Source organism: Gasterosteus aculeatus, chromosome 13, assembly GCF_964276395.1.
Source record: "Gasterosteus aculeatus chromosome 13, fGasAcu3.hap1.1, whole genome shotgun sequence".
In the NCBI taxonomy this organism is placed as follows: domain Eukaryota; kingdom Metazoa; phylum Chordata; class Actinopteri; order Perciformes; family Gasterosteidae; genus Gasterosteus; species Gasterosteus aculeatus.
The window spans coordinates 13,946,404-13,963,242 of NC_135701.1; the positions used below are offsets into that span (position 1 = coordinate 13,946,404).

Genomic DNA, 16,839 nt, shown 5'->3' on the forward strand with positions numbered 1-16,839 from the left:
AGAGAAGAACCCACAGGACTCCATTGGACAGATGTCAGATGTCAACCATGTATTCAGTTAGCCACAACTTTTTAGCAATTATAAAACGGTTATATAAGTCAAAGCCACTGGGATAAAGTAATGTCATGGGAGAATTAGTCAAATCCCATTCGGCGTTTAGAGGTGTGACAAAGTGGCAAACATTCACTTATTCCCTTTCGTGTTTTCAGCAGTAGCAGAGCAACATTAGCATTCATTCACACTCCTGTTTCAGACCTTTGGGAGTATAATACAAAATGATATCTTTTCTCTGGTCTTCGGAGGGAAATATCCGGCTCCTTATCTGCAGGACAAAGTATTGAGTTTGACAGCTGAACTGTGATCTGAAACTCACCATATAGCTCTATATATAAGCTTTGTGAGCTGCAGATTCAGGTGATGATTATCTTATTTCATATTGTTTCTGTTTTGTTAATTAATACATTTATCAGTATACAAATATGGATTATGAATTATTTCGTGTTTAATGTAGAAAAGTATTCTCTCGTTATTCTTCTACTAGGTTAAGGAGTAGTAAAATGCAAGGTGGGAATAAATCACTGCTGCACTTGTACAGCTGATCAGACCAAAGAAGGAACTGCTCGGTAACAAGAGAGCAAAGCACCACAGCAGAGCGCTGGATATCTCAAGTAAATCGCATAGAAGGCATTTCCCTGATTGTTCTTCTTCAATGCATTGGGTTGAGTAAGAGCGAGATACCAATCTATTATTTTCTTTTACCGCTTTAAGTAAAAAAAAAGGCCCCTGATGTCTTGTGGTCTGCAAACATGACCACAAACAGTTTTACAAATGATCCTTGATGGGGTGTTCACATCAAACACGAAGCAAATGTTTACCGCCGCATTCAGAGCTGCCATAAACGAGGGTAGCTGAGCTATAATCACAATTAAAAAGCGATTCTTGCCATAAAAGTCCAATATTGTAATGTTTACAGCAAACCAGGTGCTGAAACGAATGCCAAAACAGTAAGGGGAGCCGTGGAAGTGTGTGTTCGACATAATCCAGCATCATTTGATCGGAGCAGAAGCCAGTGGTAAAAGCCTGTCACATTGTTGACATAAGCAAGTGACCATGCTCAGTGCAGCTGCTTCATTCATCACAAAATCAGTGACATTATGCAATAATTAACTGATGGTCATCACATGCTTTTTAATGATATGAGAGCCATAACGTTAGTTTGAGATGATTGACAAACATGTACACACACATATAACTGTAATGCAAGTCATTTCCATATGATTCAGTGTGTGTCTGTGTGATTGTTCGCACGAGTGTGTGGCCCCTATTAGGGTACTGAGCCCTGTATGGCTTCGGCACACAGGCACACTTTTCAACTCCGCCCCCCCTGCCTTCAGCCAGGGTGTGATTAGAGCCAATGCAATCTTGGGCAACCGGCACAGAGAGAGAGAGAGAGAGAGAGAGAGAGAGAGAGAGAGAGAGAGAGAGAGAGCAAAAGAAAGAGTGGGCAGCCACTCTGGTGCACTCTGGTGGTTCTTGCATTGGTGTCACTGCTTCTTCGCAGTCCGACTGTTGGATTGCTGCTCGTGTAGGATTAGGACACCTGAAACTGCCGCAATCCCAGTGGACGTATGTTAATGGACACGGACGGATTTTCTTCCCAAAAAGTTTCATGGACTGAAGGAAGAGCTGCTACTCTGTGAATTAACACAACTTTGCGGACAGTTGGGATACTTTTTTTTTTTTGGAAGAACATGCTGCTCTTGCCTACACCAGGAGATCTTCCACCAACAATCCCGGCTTGTTTATCCCGTGGTCAAAAATGGAAAGCCAGTGCGGCCTTGTGAAGAATCCCAAGCTGTGAAATGTAAGCAGCATCTGTAAAGTAACGAATACCTTTTTACCTATTGGGCAGATTTATGATGCTTGTGAGAAGCCGTTTGGGTAAATTTGACATCGTCAGCTGATTATAATGGATGGAAACCTGAGCGGCTCAGCTTTCGATGTGATCAACAGAACAGACCCCTATCACGAGGCTCTAGAGCCCTGGGGTCTGATCGTGCTGGTCGTCTTCGTACTGGTCGTCATCATACTGACTATAGTGGTGGGAAACCTGCTGGTCATCGTCGCTGTAGCTCGCACTTCACAGCTCCAAACAACCACGAACATCTTCATTATGTCGCTGGCGTGCGCAGACCTCATCATGGGGGTCCTCGTGGTGCCTCTGGGCGCCACCATCGTGGTGACCGGCAACTGGCAGCTCAGTGACACGTTCTGTGAGATCTGGACTTCCGTGGACGTCCTCTGCGTGACGGCGAGCATCGAGACGCTCTGCATCATAGCAGTGGATCGGTACATAGCCATCACCAGGCCCTTCCGACACAAGGTCCTGCTCAACAAGTGGCGTGCGAGGGCGATAGTCTGCGTAGTGTGGGTCGTGTCCGCCTTAATTTCATTTGTACCCATTATGAAAGGGTATTGGCGTGACAACGACAATGAAGCAGCAAAGAGGTGCTACGATACGCCTACATGCTGTGACTTTGAGACCAACAGGGCCTTCGCTATTATATCCTCCATAGTGTCTTTTTACATCCCACTGCTCATCATGATATTCGTTTATGCCAGAGTCTTTCTAATAGCCACGCGGCAGGTCCAGCTCATAGATAAGAACCGCATGCGTTTTCAGAACGAATTTCAAATAGCGCCGGTGCAGGTGGAGCCGCACAGGAATAATGCGGCGTGCGCCGGCTCCGTCGGCTGCAGCACCGCGGCGCGGAGAAAGAGCGTCAAGCGGAGGCCGTCGCGGCTGATGCTGGTCAAAGAGCACAAGGCCCTGAAGACCTTGGGGATCATCATGGGGACCTTCACTGTGTGTTGGCTGCCGTTCTTCGTCGCCAACATCATCAACGCATTCGAGAGAGACATTCTCTCAGACACGATCTTCAGACTGTTAAACTGGCTGGGTTACATCAACTCCGGCCTCAATCCCATCATCTACTGCAGGAGTCCTGAGTTTCGCACCGCGTTCAAGAACCTGCTGGGCTGTCCGTGGTGGTCCAGCCTGTGGCTCGGTGCTTTCTATAAAGAGCTGCAGACTCGCTGCTCCTGCTTTCTAGGGCAGGGCGAGTCGGGCCCCGCGGCCGGCTCTTTCCAAAAGCCTCCGACCGGGAGCACTGAGGTCAGCGAGAGTCCGGCCAGTAGTCACGGGAGAGATAAGAGCGAGGACGCTTTCCCGGATCCTCTGCAGTCCAACGGCAGCACACAAATCAGTGAATTAACGGAGCCAGAAAACAAATTGTAAGTTCCCTTTTCTCACTACCTTTTTTTGTGTTTAAGAAATATCCATCGGCTTAATTGCAAAAGTGAAATCATAGTTTCAAAAAAGTGATGTGAATAATTATGGCCGCTTCGTACACTCGAACATCAGGCTTAATCAAGGTTAAAGTGTTTTAAACTTTTTACAATAATGAATCCAATATATTTTATAATGCTAAGAAAATCCCATTGCATCTTGTTTGAGAGGATAGTAAGGTGTATCGTGGTGTGTGTGTGTGTAACCATGGCTTCTTGAGTGGAAAACCTTTTTTAGTGCCTTTCCTTTCCTTTTTTTTCATTAACAGTGTTATCAGTACAGATTTAAATATCAACAACAGCCAATGGTCAATCGTTTTTCAAATTGATGCTTGAAAGAAAACCTTTGTATTGCTGCTCAGAGTGCATTTCTTATAAATCCAGATCTGGCTGCACAGTGATAAAATAGTTTGGAACAGAACGGTCCAGAACAATAAATCATTTATGGGGAATTGGCTGTAGTTGGGGTGTTGCAATATTACTAAACTACAAATTAAAATGTAGGTTCATGCATGACTCAATCAACATTTGAGGACTGCACCTGTATTGGGGACCGCATGTGTGATCTGTAATCAATCAACCCAGCTGAAAAACACTGTAAGAATGTTTGGTTCTTGTGGTCTTTAAGGTTGTAGAATCTTTGGGTTTACCATACATTTCCTAATAATAGTTAACGTTATCATTCATCTATTCATATTTGAAACTTTTATATTTGGCAATTTTATCATATTATATCATACAGTATTTGAAAACCACAACCCTTCACGAGAAAGCCGGCTCCGTAAAAGCACCGGACGATGTAACGTTTCCAAATATTAGTGGGAGTCTCTCTGCCTGTCATCGGGCCTCTGTGTGCCCTGCCCAACGCCGCCTGCAGCAGATAAATCTTTATCATTTCCACACAAGACTTCCCCCAAAACCTGAGAGGCTGTTTACAAGACTGACAGCCAATAGGAACACCCATTTAACACGGGTTGAACGGGGTTGGGTGAATGTACCACGACAGGATGACAGCAGGCTTGTCACAGATTACACAAAGAAAGGTAGTAATAATTAAGAAGTGGAATAGAACACACACGCACAATTACATTTATACACAGTGATAGATAAAGTTTTCTCTTTTCTACACATGACTTCATCTCAGTAGAATACAGATACGATCAATGCAGCTATAAAACAGAAGACATTTAGGAGTATGTAAAAGCCTTCCTTAAAAGGAGCCTGGTGTAATCTAGGCGGTAAATCACCCCAAGAGGAAGGCTCAGCAGAATCCCCGAGCTCTTTCAGCAGGATTACAAACCTAAGTGAGAGCAGCCGCTTGTGAACGGCGCAGGCGAGGCTGCCGCTTGGAAACAGGTCAAAGGGAACCATGACACAACGGTGACACGGTTCCAGGTAGAATCCGGCCAGCTGAGGTGGTGCTTGTTAATGTGGAGTACCGATAACGCCACGCGAGCCCTCGGCCCCGTCAGCCTTCTACATCTACCTAACTAGCCACGCAAAAGAGCAAACGTGTAGATTTTCTTTGCAGCAGCAGGTTCATTAAGTTACTTTGTTTGCATACAAGAAGGCACATCACTGCTCCCCTTATCAACATCCACAGCAGCCTTCATCTTTTGTCGCGTATGTACTAAGTGATAAATGAGAAGAATTTTTTTACAGTGAAGGTTTTCTGAGGTAGAAGCAAAGAAATTATGTTTTTGTATGTTTCTGCATACCGCAGATACCTTGAATGATATTTCTGCATTCAGCAAGACATTTTTGCGTTCAGGTGACGAAGCGTATTAAGCGACTGGTTATGATTGGTAGGTGGTATGATAGGAATAATTACTTTTATTTACTGACGTGAAAGTCGACTGAGGCCAAAGAAACAGGAATTTCCTGCAGGAGACCACTGTCTATGTTCACATGTTAGATAAGAAAAAACGATGACTTTACGTTTCTTAACTCGATGTTGCAAGGGAAGTTGTTACCTATTTAAACTGCATAGTTATGTCGCTGTTTCTGTTTTGCAGTTATATTGCAAGATTCCTAATATATGTATTGAAGTTATGTATGACAAAATCTTCCCGTATTTGATAGGCATCAAAACCGTTATTAGGGGAATGAGTCTGTAAGCACAGTTTATCCAAGAAATAAGAACACTAAAATGAAAGCTAACAGAGAACAGACCATTTGATTTCAAGGGCAGCAGCCGACTGGTGGATGAATCGCAGTGTGAATGTGGAGAAGAAATGAAAAGTCTAATAGATCCGGTCAGAGCAAAGACACGCAGCAATATTCCTGCAAAATTGCAGTACAGGTGACACACATGCACGTGAGAGAATGGAACAACTATTGCTGATCCCACACAGGAAACAAGCCGCGTGCTCCAGCTGTGCCGGTGCATCACAATTTTAAAGAGACACATGTGGGAAAAAACTTTTGTTGTTGCTGACGAAAAACAGCTGCAAAAAGTTACAGGACAGCCATGCGTGGCCGTCGCATGCGGACACTAAAATACCGTCCATCTCAGAAAGATAAACATTAACAAGATTGCATGTAAAAAGCAGACACTGGTGGCACAGGCACAAGAAATCACTGACACCGATCGGTTCGGATTCTGCTCCAATGGCTCAGCAGGGAAAATATATTTTCTGCACTCTTTTGTCATTAGTATTTAACAAAGCAAAAATTCAACCATGACATGAATCAAATAAATATGCAAAATATTTGGATACATGTTCATGGTCTCTGCTTTTGAAGTGTGGTGAGCTGGTGTTTCACACAAAGCACGGAGAGATGGACGTGGAGAGTGACATTTCCAGTATAAATACTGACTCACTAAAGCCACTACTAGTAGCTCATTACTCCAAATTAAGTGTAAATATTTCAGATACATTCATCAGAACAAATCCAAAAGTACATTGTGTTTATAATGCTGGCATCTTCGGTTTATAAATGACTGTGTGTTACTGGAACAGACTGTTCATCATTATAGGAGCTATACATAATTGTACGTCCAACCTAAGCGAGCATGACTCCTCCCAGAGGGGCCTGTGCGTCACTACTGGACACTATTTGATTGTAACACAAGTGTAAAAATATGGCACTCAGTAAATTCAGTAAACAATTGAAGATATTTCTGAAGAATTATTTAATTTACAGGGTAAGTCATCTGTAGAAAACAGGCTAAGTGGCCCAGAACATTTGCTGTGATTGACAGGTTTTTTTTTTTCTTTAAAGCTCCGTGTGGTTTCAAAGTGGCTTGAATGCTGGTGTAATAAGCACTGCAGTGAGCATCGCCGCAGGCGCCCATTAGGGCATCCTGATGTTTTGATGGTATTTTAGGAGGCCCAAGCATGGAGTCATTATTTCTTTCCTGTGCTGTTAACCCCACAATTGAGAACTTTTGTCTGCAGCATGCTAACAGGGCGTCCAACCCCCCACTCACACTCCAACTTCCATAATGTGCATTTAGTTAGCTGAGAGCAAGATCAGGCCACAGACAGCATGGAACAACGAGCAGGATGAAATGAAACACAGCGGGTTTTAGTGAGAAACCCCTAAAACCCCCTTTTCACTGATATGGGAACTAATGCATTGTGGTCTATAAAAGCAGCCATCCGGGAGTTGAGCAAGTACTTGAGAACAGTAGAACTTTAAATAGTTATGGTTTGGATGGATAAAAATAATCAACGAAGCATAACAGCAGCTAAAATCAATGCCATAATAATAAAGTATTTGTCTGATGTATTCAGAACACTAATCCTGTCGACATTTGATCATTAATGGATGATTTTAAGAAAAATAAATCATATATTGAGTCAATGTAGGACTGTTATTCAACCCCGTTTCAAATTAGGTTCATTAAACTCAAACAAGAACCATTTAAATCAACAAAACAAATGTAGGCAGGGTGTTCGCATCAGCTTCCTCCTCCAAACATACCGCTCATCCATGCCGGAAAACTTTTCATCGCTGCGCAGAGTTAGCGCATGGAGAGACCTTCGATGTTTAGTAAGCTCCTTACTGAGCAAACCGAAGCCTCAGTGTCTGCTTACACCAGGACTTGCGGGTCTTCTGCAGTCCCTCGAGGGTTTTTTGGCCACCTGCCTTGCCAGAAATCTGATGGCAGCCACTGGTGGCTTCCTGTTTCTGCTACTTACCCATATTTGTAATATGCACTCAAACATCAGTGCCAGTCCAGATATTTGATGTTTTCTATCTCGGGCACATCTGATGCTGTGGAGCCCTGATTAGTTACATCAGGTGTTAGCAAATGTGTAGTCCTGGTGTAATTGTGAGACTGCGGTAGTATTTGTAACATCAGTTGTGCTTCCCGCCTATTAAATTTGTTTTAATCGAAAACAGTTGAAAATGTACACATTTTCCCAATAAACCTAATTTGCAATAAGGGTGAATAATTGTGAGTGCAACTGTAGGTCTGCGGTTTGTGATTTAAAATAATCTAACAAACGCATGTGTGAATGTGAGAGTCAACAGAATGTGTAATATTATTCCTGTAGAGTTTTCCATTAATAAATACATCTACTTAAAATCCCTGAAATTGTCAAGACAAGACTTCAGCGCTTCTTCCGCAGTAAAAAGGGAAACATGGAGATCTATTCCACAGAACCATGGGAGTTCTAATGAAGTCTTTCCTGCACATTTGTTTTCCATCTGCATGAACATTTCTCGGATACTTACAATGCGAGGTAGTCTGTGTCTTCTTGTGGAGACATGTAGTTCAGGTGATAGCATCAGAATTCCAATCCTGTTCAAAGCATAAAGAACATAGTGACTGACAAAAAAGTTAAAAGTTAAGTAACCTGTAAGACAACATATCAATGTTATAGTCTTGGAAGTGGAATGTCACAAAGGACGTAATTTATTAAGAATTTAAAAGAAAAGAAGGACTGAAAAAAAGCAAACGCAAAAAATAAATATTCAGACGAGTGTTTCCATTGTAAACTATATGTCTGCCTTTCATCCTTAGAACAGAGACTAATCAGCACACCTCATAACATTTTTAAAAGACATTATAGTCAAATGTCATCACGTGTGAGATTTACTCATGTCTTTTGTCCATCTATTTTCAGCTTCACATTGCAGGAAAGGAACGGCTGAACTGTAAAATGCCAAGCTACTGAAGCAAACTATGAGAGACCAAACAGCAGCGGGGACGAGCTGAAGAACAAACACCGGTCCTAATAAAGGCAGCTGAGCAACGCTGACCCCAAAGAGACGACTGCACCGACAGCAGGGAGCACTGGACGGACTGCTCCACGTCAGCGCCTCGCAGACATTAAGTGACACCGAAGACAATGCGGGAAGGTTTTCAATGCATTCCAGTTAACGTGGGGTCACAGTGCGCTGGGGCCGTTGGTTTTTAAAAATGGCAGAATAAACCAGTTTTGTACAGTGTATTGTAGGCGAAGCAATATATATTTATTAGACATTGAATATTTAGGAGAACAAGATCATGATTCTGTCTTCAACCTCTGTGGAATACGAGCTGAACTAAAAGGGCTGTGCATTGAAATATTTAATTCTGGTGTTTGTTTAAGTCTTTCTGTTTCAGCATCAACTCTGTGCTGACACAGCACATGTCTTTGTTAAAATATACCACAACTATGGAAAATGTTAATTTCTGATTTCTGGCTGTTAAAATCTTGTATCAGCGGAACTCGATATTCCTGTCATCATCAGTATTCTGTGTGTTTAAGGTACAGTATTAAAAAACTAAAGGTCACCCTAACAAAAAACATTTGCTGTTTCCTGTAAATTCCTTACTTTTGTCAAGCATGAGCTTATAACACACTCACACATCCTTATATAGAAAACTAATGGTCTGGATGGAAGAAGAACATGGCGTCAACGTCATCCATTGTTTTGTTAAACTAGTACACCTTGTGCAGTATTACTCACTTTGTCATCATCTGTTGAAATGGACAATTAAAATGTTAGGAAGCGCGTGTAGGTCACGTGTGCTCTGTGTCATATAAAATCACATAAAAATGAGTGTTCACAATTTTGGAATGTAAACAACCGCTGTAAATATTTTGCTCTGAACCCTCACAGCAGGTCACCGAGCACATTAACGGGATGAGAGACAACACGGAGAGCGAGGCGGTTAATTCACACCTATTCAACACCTATTTTCAAAGCATAAAAGTATTGGCTTCTCAGATAGTTGAGTGTAACAAACCATCTCTCAGGTCACACAATATGTTTCGATAAATATAGTTGGAAATTGCCAATAAATATTCACAGTATGATTTCAAAGACTTTAAAAAACAATTTTCTTAAGCACCATGACCAATTCTGTCCAATATAAAATAAATTTCAAGTCAAGTCAAACATTTTATTGGTAGGATTCAAGTGAATAAAATGAACTCAGTGGAAATTGCCACCAACTATGAGTCAACCGTTATTTCTTGAAGCAGTGGCTCTTCTAAATGACAAAACTATCAACTGTATATTGTTTCTCTGGATTCTTTGGAAATCAAATTATGATTACCACAACTTTATCACGTTAAGGCTTTTCGGTGAAAACAATTTGTCGATTCCTGGTCACAGTTTCCTCCAGGCCTCATATCTATTTTCAGAACAAGGGCAGAACAAGAGGCATCTCAGTCCTTTGATACCAAACTTAAAAGGTCAGCTCACCAGTTAGTAGCCATTGAATCTAATAAGTAAACTGCATCTTAATTAGATTAACTTTTGTCAATGCATCCTGTTAATGTGACATACCAAAGGGTCCCACTCACAACTTTGCAATGGCCATCCTCTTTCTCACCACCCTACTAAGCGGTAGATGAAGGAATATATGAGTCTTTAACCCACACGGCTAAATGCTTGGAATCAGCAGTGGCTTCGTTAGAACACTTTCTGGCAGTAACCTCTGCAACTCTGTTTCCGGTTCACTGTGTTGTTTGACTCTGACGGACAACTGGTCAAACACAGATAACCTGACGCCCCACAGATCATTCAACTGCAGCCATTATGCGATGTTATGAGAGGAAAACATGCCATGCGGTCAACGGTTCGAAAGGTAAAGGTTCTATTGTCACTGCCTCACAGCGAGATAAAAAGCTATTTTTTATACTGTCACCGTTCTGTAAATCATCTTAAAGGAAAGATTAAAAATCCATCACAGGAAGTAATGAGAAACTAAATCTATGTTGATTAATCTCGGTTAAATTAGTCCCGCTAGTCAGCTAATTGACATGACTAACTAGCCATCTACTGCCATCTAGTGCAAGTTTGTGACTACCAGATTCACAACGTGAACTACAGAACCTTTTCCAAATCGTAGCTGCGCGAAGATTCTGGAAGCCGTGAATGTGAGATTTCCCGGAAGAAATTTATTTTCCAGAAGGTTGTGGTGTTTTGTTATTGCCTAAAGAGCATTCCGCTGTCCGGATGCATCTTTTTATTGGTATCCAAGTGCAATTTTTCACACCAGCACATACAGAATATACTCCGCCTCCTTTCAAAGCATCAACTAGAATTAAGATTACAAAGGAAATAGAATTACTCAATCTGCTGACAAGTTTGTCCTCTAAACTTTCAATGAGGCATAAAAAAAGGCTCCCTCTGTACAAAGATTTAACCTAATGAATCAGTGACACCAATTAGAGAAAAGAATTATGTCGAGCCCATGTTGATTCGAAACATACTAGATGAACCTGCAAGAATTATTTTGGTGGTTCTACAGAACGAATGAGTAGCAGACAGAGCTCTCTGAGTTGATTGGATGTCCGTTTTAAAGACAACACATTTTCCAACGGACTCATCTTCACCTGGAAACTCATCCTTTGATGTTCTCACAATCTACTCTATTTACCGGTAGCTCACTGTGATGGAAAAAAGTAAACTCACCAGACCCACAAATTAGGTAGCGACGAACGCATCCATCATCGTTGCCGGGGTGACAGCATCCAAATACGTGCAGTAGCTTGGCAACGGTGCCTAAACAAAAGGCTCACGGCTTGTGGGCTGATTTGACTTGCTGGCTTCAAGATGAGCACACCCGGCAGCCGCTGGAACGATAAAGTGGTCAAGCAAAATGGAGACCCAGGAGATCACCTCTCTGTGTTTACCAATACACAGACCCCAGCAGGCAGTGCTGAAGCAAGGCTGATGTTTGCCTTTAAGAAAGACACTGACACCAGGAAGGCTTACCTGGCAGGGAGAGGTAAGTCTGCTCGTACATCAGGGATGTGTAAAAAAAACCAAACACCTCAAAGGGTTTAAACCCTGAAAAAATTTCAATTCAAAATGACTTTTGTTTATGTTTATGTTGTTAGTTGGACGGCTGACACTGCAGATATATTGTGTTGTCAAGTTACTTTCTTTGAGGAGTTTGTGTTAAATTCCATCAGGAGAAGTACTTTTGTGAGCAAATCATATTCAACAGTTTCTCGTTCGGACAAAAACACGTTTGCAATAACTTGTCTTCCGCAGAGTATTACAGCGAGGAAGGAACGACCTTTGAACTGCGACTTGTTCAAAAAATAAAACAGCAGCAAAGCGCTGATCCCACTTCTCGTCCCGGGTATCCATCCTCCCTTGGTGTGAGAGAATTCATTAGAAGAGCCACGGAGGTGGCTTTGGGGAAGAGCTCTCGAGCTGTAGTGGAGGATCGGGTAATATCAGCTGTTCATAAGCACTGTGACTTAATGTAGCTTGGATGTTATTACTTAATCAAGCGAGCAGAAAAAAAAACAGAGATTAAGGAAAAGCCTGTCATTAAACATCCAATCAATCAGCATTGTGCAACAAATACAACGTATTGCATTAGTCATAATAACAACTCAACTCATGGTGTTTAGTGAATTTTGTTTCAGGTGTTGGGTGTCCAAACTCCTGGTTTCACCGCTGCAGTTCGTCTTGGCGCTGAACTCTTGAGACACTGGTACGCTGTCCGTACCGTTTGGTGTGGGCCGGTCTACCTGTCGTCCCCGTGTGATGGTAAAATCCACCTGCCCTGCTCTTAATGGTTGATTAGATTACAATCTTGAAACCCAAATTACACATAATGCATGTGGCTAATGATCCCAGTGTGGTGACTGCAACAGCACGTCATGCTATGAACTCATATGTATGCCACAAGTGAATGAATAAAACCATTTATTTTTGTCATGGAGTGGCTCCATACTAGATCGACACAATGGAGTTTAAAGTAGCATTGACGTTGAGGAGTTTGTATTGCTTTAGGTCTATTCTATCTAATACAGCCTCTAATATAATGTTTTGTCAGACTCGTTGGCTGGTATCTTCCAGGCAGCCGGCATCCAAGACATCCGTGAGTATTATTACTGGGATTACAAGCAGCGGGGCATTTGTTTGGAGAAGCTTCTGGAGGATCTGACGAAGGCTCCTGAGCAGAGTGTTGTTGTTCTGTCAGCATCTGCGCACTATCCCACCGGAGCAGCCCTCTCTCAGAATCAATGGGCTCAGATTGCAAACGTCATCATGGTAACATACGGGTCCATTTCACAAACTCTCAACAAAAATGGTCAAGAAAGTAGCACCTCGGTTCTACTTCGGGTCACTCGCTGTCTCGTCACTCTTCCAACAGCGGCGCCGGCTTTTCCCCTTCTTCTTGCTGCCGCCTCAGGCGCTCTGCTACGGAGACTTGGAGCTGGGTGTCTGGCCCGTTCGGTACTGTGCGTCGCAGGGGATGGAGCTCCTCTGTGCACAGTCGTTCTCCCACTGCTTCGGGCTGTATGGTGAGTAGGTGGTGTCCGGAGCATCTCTCAACGTTCAACGACATAGATGTGCTTCAACTTGCGGGCCGCGGACCAAAATGAGGCGGAGTGACAAAAGCACGATCTGTGATGTGACATTTGTACAGCCCCGAGCTGCCCGTAGTGTTAAAAGAGAGCGCAGAATGCCAGAAAAATCTTTGCTTGGTTTTCCACGGGTCACAGCTGCCTTTCTGTCTGAAGCTCTAGAAAGCAGGAAAGCACCTTTTATGCCTCTACCTGATATGCGCCCACCTGGTGGGGTCACCCAATAATGTGAGGAACAGCAGTTTGTTTCAGCGAGGCTTGGTGAATATTCCCTTTGCCCAGAACTATGTGCTTTAATCTATTTTCAAAAAGAGTCCCTTCAACGAAAAACGTTCAGCGGCAGAGGCGAAGGGAACGAGTGTGGAACAGTACATTGACACTGCTGGAACACGTTGTTTCTTGGTGACTCATCCTCTACTTCCTTTGGCAAGGTGAGGCTGTCGGGCACCTACTGTGCGTCTTAAAGCAGAAATCCCTCCTGTTTCCCATGGAGTCTCAAGCCGACAGAATAGTGAGGTTGCTCTGGGCCCAGCCGTCGGCGGGAGGCGCGTGCGTTGTCGCCACGGTTCTCGGTAACCCAGCCCACCTCGTTGAATGGTGGGTAACGCTCCATTTGAATGCATATTCTGAATATAGGGTTTAAAAAGATTGCGGCTGGGGAAGGCCACATTGCCACTGTATCGATGATATACACTTTATAGGAATCATTTCCCAAATGCTGTCCGATCTTTCTGATCCCCAGGAAGGAGGAGGTGAAGCGCATCGTGGAGCGATGTATGCTGATCAGAGAGATTTTGAGAGAAAGGCTGAGGCTTCTGGGAACGCCGGGCTGTTGGGACCATCTGACTCAGCAAGGCGGACTCTACTGTTTTACAGGCCTGAACGGTGAGTAACCGCACCCTTAGTGCCACGTTGGACTTTGGGACGTACAATGTAACGTGCACCTTCTGTAACTTTGCTTAACTTGCAGTTCGGCCATGGTACCATAAAAAACGATGTGCTTTTACAATATTTCTTCTTGTGTTTCAGGGGAGCAGGTAGACTTTTTGTCTAAGAAGAGACATGTGTATCTGCTCCCCGATGGCTGCCTAAATGTGAGTGCAATCAACAGCCGTAACCTGGACAATATCGTGGAGTCCATTCATCTGGCTCTCACCACTTCGGACTGACCCTTTCGGCCGAGCACTATAATCACTGTTAAAAGGGCCTTTCAGTTTGTGAAGTTCTCGTTTAAATCAAACCTTTCACGTGTCATCGTTTCAAGATTACTTCGGTTGAGTAAAATGTGGGGGGAAATATGAACACTTATTGAACTACACCTGCCTTTTAATAACAGAGGTGTGATCTATCAAACTATGAAGCAATGGAGCAAGTGTGTTCTCATCTGATGCAGTTCACACCTGGAGTGTGTACTGATGTGGACTCAAGCAAGTAATTTGATAAGTTTGGTGCACATGCAACACTTTTACTATGTATAAAGTTTTAATAAACATGAGATAATATTGCTAAATGAATGCTAACATTGCAACTTAGCGCTTATTCACTTCCGCGGAGCCCCACAGGAACAGCGGCACTCATTGCAAACACGCCACATACCTAATCCGTGGCGTATGTACTACATGGTTCCTCTTAAATAGACAGTTAGGTAAGCTTTTACCAGCAGGCTGCTCACATCCTGGGTTCACCTAAGTATGCTTAAGGGACGACCGGGCTGTTTTTAATGCCACTTGTGAAGAGGCTCTGCTCTGTTCAAAAATCATCACCGCTCATTTCCAAACAAACATCATTTAGATAAACCAATCACGGAATGGGAATCAAAATGGTCACTCGCATGGAAACATATTATAACCTAATGAAGTGATATGAACAGTCCTCCAACCTTTCTTTCTTTAGTGGAACTTTAATGAAAGCTCATTAAGAGGTCCTGCATTAATTCTTAAGGGAAAAGTGAAGCAGAGGCAGCCGCACATTATAGTTAAATGTAAAATATTCTTTCTTTAACAGGCAATGCATAACCATGAAAAAGTGTAACAGCCTTGTGAAGGACGTTCAGATGATGTCTGGGAGTGTGTGTGTGTGCTTTACACAGAACAGTACATCAGCCGTAGGTAAAATAATATAAAAGTGGGGGCGGAAAATCTGTGTTTAGACTTTGTTATTGTATTATGAAAGCAGCTGAAATCACAGCATGGGTTTCAATACGTATATATATACGTATTGAAACCCATGCTGTGTAGAAAGCAGATTTGAGCCACTTTCATAATACAACTGGGTTGAAGGGCATCCATTACAGTGTGTTTTCAATAGACAGAAGCTCATTCAGTGAGCGACTGAGACACCCAGAGAGCGTATTGATCCAACAGCAGGACGATTTTTTAATCAGTAAGTTCAGATGTGTTTTTTGGATTTAGCACCTTTCTGTTGCCATTGATGTCTTCAATCCCATTTCATGATGTTATTGATCATTCGTAATTGGTTTTCTGTCTGTTTATCTGTTTGTATATTGTAGGCCGTGTGGGTTAATGTGGTGGCAGATAGTTTCCTCAAAGGGGATTAATAAAGTGTTCTAAAATAATCTTACTGAGTAGACCTTGACTGGCACAATTGTCACAAAGATTCAAGCTTCTTTTCTAAATATATGTTTGATGTCTGTCAGTTCCTGATTACATCCAGATATCAAAGGTAAGCCTAAGAAATATTGATGATATATTCATCTTCTGACTCAAACGGATTGTCTTGGTTTTTAAAGCGGGACTACAGTTAGTGATTTCATTCACTGGCTTTACCTGTAAAGCATCAAAGATCAAGCCAGCAATGTTGCATTTCAATAACAAGGTATTTGGTTAAAAAGTACAGTTATGTATGATTTTCTCCATTCTGCCTCAACTTAATCCCAGGTCAGTTTGGCATACTAGTACTATTTATTCTGTACACATGAAGTCTGTCCTTCCCAGGAGAGGAGTCCCTCCACTGCCGTTCTCCTTAAGGTTTCTTCTCTTCAAGGGTTTTTAGTTGTAGAAAGTGAGTTTCTAGCTGTGCCAATGTGAGGCTTCTGGGATGATCAATGTTGCATGTGTACAGACTGTAAAGTTTCTCAGAAAATGTGTCCCAGCCCGGCGCCTCTTAACCAATCGTGTGGAGTCCTGTAACTTGTTGTGTGACCAGCATGCTCACATTGGTTGGCATAAGTAAAACAGAACACGGCCGACAATGTCACGGTGACAATGTCAATCGTAATAAATGGATCAAAAAAGATATTAGTATTCTCATCAACCCGGTTCACAGCTCACACTTCACTTTCAAAATAGAGAAACAAGATTGATTTTTATTTGAAAAGTAAAAATCAATTCTGGAGGAGGTTGGTGTCACAGAGTAAAGGAGTAATCCCCTTTATCCCTCCCCTCTATCATGCAGGTTTGTGTGGACACGCTTTTAAGAAAAACACACAGCTTTTATCTAACAAACTTCCTAACCTCTTTTTATTGAAGACATATGCTATAATGTTACCGGATACTGTGTAGATCTGAGAGAGACAAATTGCCACAAAGGCTTTAATGGAGGCAGTGTGATCTCTTTTTTCAATGTAGTGACCTGGGTAAACAACAGTGATGATCAACGTGCAGCATTACACCGTCTGAGCCATTAGACGCTGTTTGGAGCCCTTTAATTGGCATCTGAGGGTATTTACGTGTTGACAGTGTTTGCAGAT

The 16,839-nt window shown here is 42.6% G+C and overlaps 2 protein-coding genes across 2 annotated transcripts; both read left to right on the top strand.

The window, feature by feature from the left end:
* Nucleotides 1-1,437: 1,437 nt before the first annotated feature.
* adrb3a (adrenoceptor beta 3a) lies at nt 1,438-9,095 on the top strand. Its single transcript, XM_040195376.2, has 2 exons — nt 1,438-3,294; nt 8,430-9,095. Exons 1-2 carry the CDS (start codon nt 1,970-1,972, stop codon nt 8,455-8,457), a joined length of 1,353 nt encoding a protein of 450 aa, XP_040051310.2. The 5' UTR covers nt 1,438-1,969; the 3' UTR covers nt 8,458-9,095.
* A 2,143-nt stretch (nt 9,096-11,238) lies between these two features.
* On the top strand, nt 11,239-15,705 carry got1l1 (glutamic-oxaloacetic transaminase 1 like 1). Its single transcript, XM_040195377.2, has 8 exons — nt 11,239-11,530; nt 11,800-11,981; nt 12,183-12,306; nt 12,596-12,813; nt 12,917-13,067; nt 13,562-13,727; nt 13,873-14,015; nt 14,160-15,705. The coding sequence occupies exons 1-8, from the start codon at nt 11,356-11,358 to the stop codon at nt 14,297-14,299; spliced, it is 1,299 nt and encodes a 432-aa protein (XP_040051311.2). The 5' UTR covers nt 11,239-11,355; the 3' UTR covers nt 14,300-15,705.
* The last annotated feature ends 1,134 nt before the right edge of the window (nt 15,706-16,839 follow it).

Bases quoted from the DNA above. Each gene is read 5' to 3' on its own strand.
- got1l1 (XM_040195377.2), top strand. From the start codon at position 11,356: ATGAGCACACCCGGCAGCCGCTGGAACGATAAAGTGGTCAAGCAAAAT. The intron at 11,982-12,182 runs GTAATATCAGCT...ATTTTGTTTCAG, and splicing joins GAGCTGTAGTGGAGGATCGG to GTGTTGGGTGTCCAAACTCC. The intron at 13,068-13,561 runs GTGAGTAGGTGG...TCCTTTGGCAAG, and splicing joins CCACTGCTTCGGGCTGTATG to GTGAGGCTGTCGGGCACCTA.
- adrb3a (XM_040195376.2), top strand. From the start codon at position 1,970: ATGGATGGAAACCTGAGCGGCTCAGCTTTCGATGTGATCAACAGAACA. The intron at 3,295-8,429 runs GTAAGTTCCCTT...ATCTATTTTCAG, and splicing joins ACGGAGCCAGAAAACAAATT to CTTCACATTGCAGGAAAGGA.